The sequence below is a fragment of the Gossypium hirsutum genome, chromosome A08 (genome assembly GCF_007990345.1).
Source record: "Gossypium hirsutum isolate 1008001.06 chromosome A08, Gossypium_hirsutum_v2.1, whole genome shotgun sequence".
Classification (NCBI taxonomy): Eukaryota; Viridiplantae; Streptophyta; class Magnoliopsida; order Malvales; family Malvaceae; genus Gossypium; species Gossypium hirsutum.
Window position 1 is genome coordinate 112,140,567 of NC_053431.1, and position 4,167 is coordinate 112,144,733.

The 4,167-nt window shown below is 33.4% G+C and overlaps 1 protein-coding gene across 1 annotated transcript; it reads left to right on the forward strand.

The window, feature by feature from the left end:
- Positions 1–1,509: 1,509 nt before the first annotated feature.
- On the forward strand, positions 1,510–3,545 carry LOC107920562 (cinnamoyl-CoA reductase-like SNL6). The gene is made up of 5 exons (XM_016850318.2): positions 1,510–1,917; positions 2,017–2,177; positions 2,433–2,627; positions 2,765–3,099; positions 3,195–3,545. Exons 1-5 carry the CDS (start codon positions 1,791–1,793, stop codon positions 3,292–3,294), a joined length of 918 nt encoding a protein of 305 aa, XP_016705807.1. The 5' UTR covers positions 1,510–1,790; the 3' UTR covers positions 3,295–3,545.
- The last annotated feature ends 622 nt before the right edge of the window (positions 3,546–4,167 follow it).

The window sequence follows — 4,167 nt, forward strand, 5'->3', positions numbered from 1 at the left end:
TCTCAATTATACATATTTTGATATTTAATTCTTTATTCACACACTTTTACAATAACAATCTATTAATAGACAAATTTGGACTTTCCAAATTGGATTCAAAAGCTTATTCATGCTCTTTAGGGTGCAATAAAAATGAAATATTAAAAAATTTATACTTTGAATATTTATGTCCTAATTGTAAAATAAAAAAATATCTACTTTCTAATAAGATTATAATTTTGTACACCTAACTCCACAAATGTATTTTGAATGATACATTTGTTTTTAAGATGTAAGAAAATAATACAAGAGTTGACATTAGCTTATGAGGAACAATGGACAAAATAATTAATTTATTTAGTTAGATTTTGTTTTAAAAAATTAAATGGTTGACTTAAAGGTCATTTAAGATTCATAATCAACATGTCGATTGAGTTTTAAATCGGTTGGTATTAGTATTATAAAAGTAGGAATACATAAGTTCGAAGGTGTTGAAATGTATTTATCTTTCTATTTAAGGGTAGGAAGAAGTCAAGGGTTCTTCTAATATAGGTTCAAACACATTGTTAATCTCTTTGCTTGTATTCAATTTGAGATGTAGCCCATGTGTTTTAAAAGTCAAAACTTCAATTTTACTCTCTCTTTTTTTTATCTAAAAAAATTTTAGACCAATCATTATGGTGGTTGATAATTTTTGTCAAAATTTATCAACTTACCTTATTTATTTTTTGTCAATATTATGCCAAGTTATACATGGATAGTCTAATTAAAATTCCATTTTGAATTTTAGTTATTGATTGAAATTTTTAAATAAAATATACGAAGACTTGATTTTTAACTTTTTAAATGCATGAATTAAATCTCAAAATTTGTCAAAATATAGAGACTAACAACATATTTTAATTTATTTATAATTTCTTTTTAGGGTAATTTAGGAATTCAAATGCAAATTGCAGAGCGTATCGACAGAAAAGAAATCACACGTGTCGAATGGATCTAAGAAAGTAGGGTAGGGTTCCTCTAAAAATCATTGGAGCAAAAATTGAGTATTGCTCTTATAAAGTTCGAACTATTTATGGAGTATTAGGAATTAAAATATGAATATTTAAAGATGAAAAATAATAAAAATAAGACTCTACGTTGTAATCTGCATTAGGACAAAAAAAATACAAATTCTTTGATTTTTTCTAATTGTTGTAAATCCTATAAGGAAATTCTATAAGGTTATGTAAAAATTTGATTCATCATTTGAAATAATATATAAATAAAACATAGAAAGTTGTAAAATCCCAGCATAGCAGGGAGCCGGGACTTAAACAGTAACACTAGTTGAAAAACAAAAATTGCCTTTTGATTCTATTTCAATTTGTGAGAGAAATAAATAAAAAAAAATTAAAAAAATCTCGTCGTACGTTAATGGTAGGTTTCATTTGTGGCTGTGGATTGTGATTGATACACACATGCATCCACGCTTCCACCAGTTGATCAAACCCCTCTTTTTATGCCAAATATCGCATTCAAATACAGATCTGTTTAAACCAAATCACACACACACATATATATAATATGCACACCTCTTCTAGTTCAAGTCTCTACCTGATCATCTCCCCCAACAACAACTACCCTCCCACCCATATCTACCCCTCCCACACCCTTTGAATGCAACCCCCGCCCCCTCTTCCTCTTCTGCTTTATATTCTCTAATCTCCTTCACCTCTAACCCACACCAGGTTTTTTTTGTAATTCAGCTGATCTACTTTCTATTCAGTAGTATATACAAACTAAATTAGCTTGGCTTCTCTCCAACAGAAATGGCTCCCGCTTCCTTCCATCACGAGAAAGTTTGCGTGATGGACGCCTCCGGTCGCCTTGGCTCTACCCTGGTTGAACGCTTGTTGGAAAGAGGCTACACTGTCCATGCTGCTGTTCAAGGCCATGGTACTTATACTTAATGCTCCCTTTTATACGTTCAGCTTCATGTTTTTTCCCCTATTTTATGGGTAATTAATTATAATATGTTAATTTCTTTGGTTATAGTTGATGATTTGAAACTGAATGGGGTAGCTACTGAAAGGGAAAAGAAGCTCAAGATTTTCCGGGCAGACCCTTTCGATTATCAGAGCATTACCGACGCCCTGAAAGGCTGCTCTGGTTTGTTTTACGCCTTTGAGCCCCCACAAGACCACCCTGCCTATGATGTAAATTCCTTTCTCTCCTTCCTTACCATCTTCTTCAGATTTCTGTAAAATTCCTTATGGCTACTTTGATTTCATCTATGAACACTTTCTCATGCATGTTTCAGAGTTGATATCTATTCTTCCTCATCGGGCAGTAATTAGTACAATTTAAACTTATATAACTCTCATGGCTAGTGTTCATGACGATTTTCCTAAACCACATCATTAGAGATAAAACTATAAATGTCTCTGCTCAACTGGTTGACGTACGGGCAGGAATATATGGTAGAAGTGGAGGTACGAGCAGCACATAATGTGGTAGAGGCATGCGCTCGGACGGAGACAATAGACAAGGTGGTCTTCACATCCTCCGCCACTGCTGTTCTTTGGAGAGACAACAATTCCCAATCGCTTGCTTCCGATTTGGATGAACGCCATTGGAGCGACGTCAATTTCTGCCGCAAATTCAAGGTACACACACACACACACACACACACACACACACACACACACACATATATATATATTCAGTATTTGAGTTTCTTAATCAAAGATTAGATTGTAGTGTTTGTTAATGTGGGGGGCTCTGGTAAATTGGGAAAAATCAGTTATGGCACGCGCTGTCAAAGACGGTGGCAGAGAAGACAGCATGGGCGTTAGCAATGGATAGGGACATTAACATGGTTTCAATCAACGGTGGGTTGTTGATGGAGCCTCATCTTTCCATCACCCACCCTTACTTGAAAGGAGCCGCTGAGATGTACGAGAGTGGGACGTTCGTCACAGTCGATCTTCAGTTCTTGGTGGATGCTCACATCTGCGTCTTTGAAGATGTTTCATCCTACGGTCGATATCTATGCTTCAATCACGCCATTACTAACCATGAAGATGCTATTCACCTCGCCCGTTTGCTTACACCTTCTGCTCCTTCCCCTCCTCCCAGGTTTGTTACCATGTTTTCTATGTAGCTGCTAAATCAGTTATTTCACTCTTTGCTAGTATTAATTTTAATATAGTAAAATATTCGACTTTTCGTAGTTATGAAGAAGCTAACATGATCATCCAACAAAGATTAAGCAACAAGAAATTGAACAAAGTGATGGTGGATTTTGAGAGTGAGCTGCTTTTGGAGGATTGATCCATTCAGGCTGAGGGGGAAGGTCCTTATGAAACAACAGCAGAAAGAAAATCAATTAGTTTTTCTTTCCTTCCTTCCTCATCCAGAAGCAAAATTATTTACAGTTTGTCTTATAATTAATGGGAATTGCAAACTATTTTATCCCTCAACATGCCCCCTTGCAAGGGATGTCCCAAGTTTTGGGCTTTGCTGTAGCTTGAAAGCTGGATGATATTTACTGTTTAAGTAATCCTACTTCCTATTGTTTCTTTTTTCTTGTGTACATCCGGAGTGAAACAATTCCATTTTCAGTTTACCGCTGTTTTCTTGGGTAAATTCCACAATTGAGTCACCAAACTTTTACAAGTTCATTTTGAATACTGAAAATAAAAATTTTCGTTTTAGGCACCACAATCAAAAACTATTTTTGTGTTAGGCATTGCCATTAAAAATTATTCTCATTTTGGTCACCCGCTTAATTCAATGTTATTTTACACTCATTTTAATCACCTAATTTTAATAAATTTTTATTTTTGTCACTCTTTTCCTTTTAAAATTAATTTTTCTTTTTAAAAAAGAAAAAAAAACCTAATTTTTTACTAGGAATTGAGTTATTCAATTGTATATATAAAACTTAAGTTTTTCATGTAAATTCATTGTAAAATTCATATTTTCTCTTGTGAAAACCTAGATATTTCAGTGGAAAAAAAAAACCATGATTTTCCTTTGTTATAGGAAAAAAAAACTAAAATTAAATTTAAAAGAGCCAAAAAAGGAAATGAAAAAGGTAGAAGGCTTTCCCTCTTTCCTTATAAAAACTTAGTAATTCTCGTAAAACCTTAATTTTTTTTTCTAGGAAAAATTTTAAAATTAATTTTAAAAAATAAAATAAAA

Bases quoted from the DNA above. Each gene is read 5' to 3' on its own strand.
- LOC107920562 (XM_016850318.2), top strand. From the start codon at position 1,791: ATGGCTCCCGCTTCCTTCCATCACGAGAAAGTTTGCGTGATGGACGCC. The intron at 2,178-2,432 runs GTAAATTCCTTT...ACGTACGGGCAG, and splicing joins AAGACCACCCTGCCTATGAT to GAATATATGGTAGAAGTGGA. The intron at 3,100-3,194 runs GTTTGTTACCAT...GACTTTTCGTAG, and splicing joins GCTCCTTCCCCTCCTCCCAG to TTATGAAGAAGCTAACATGA.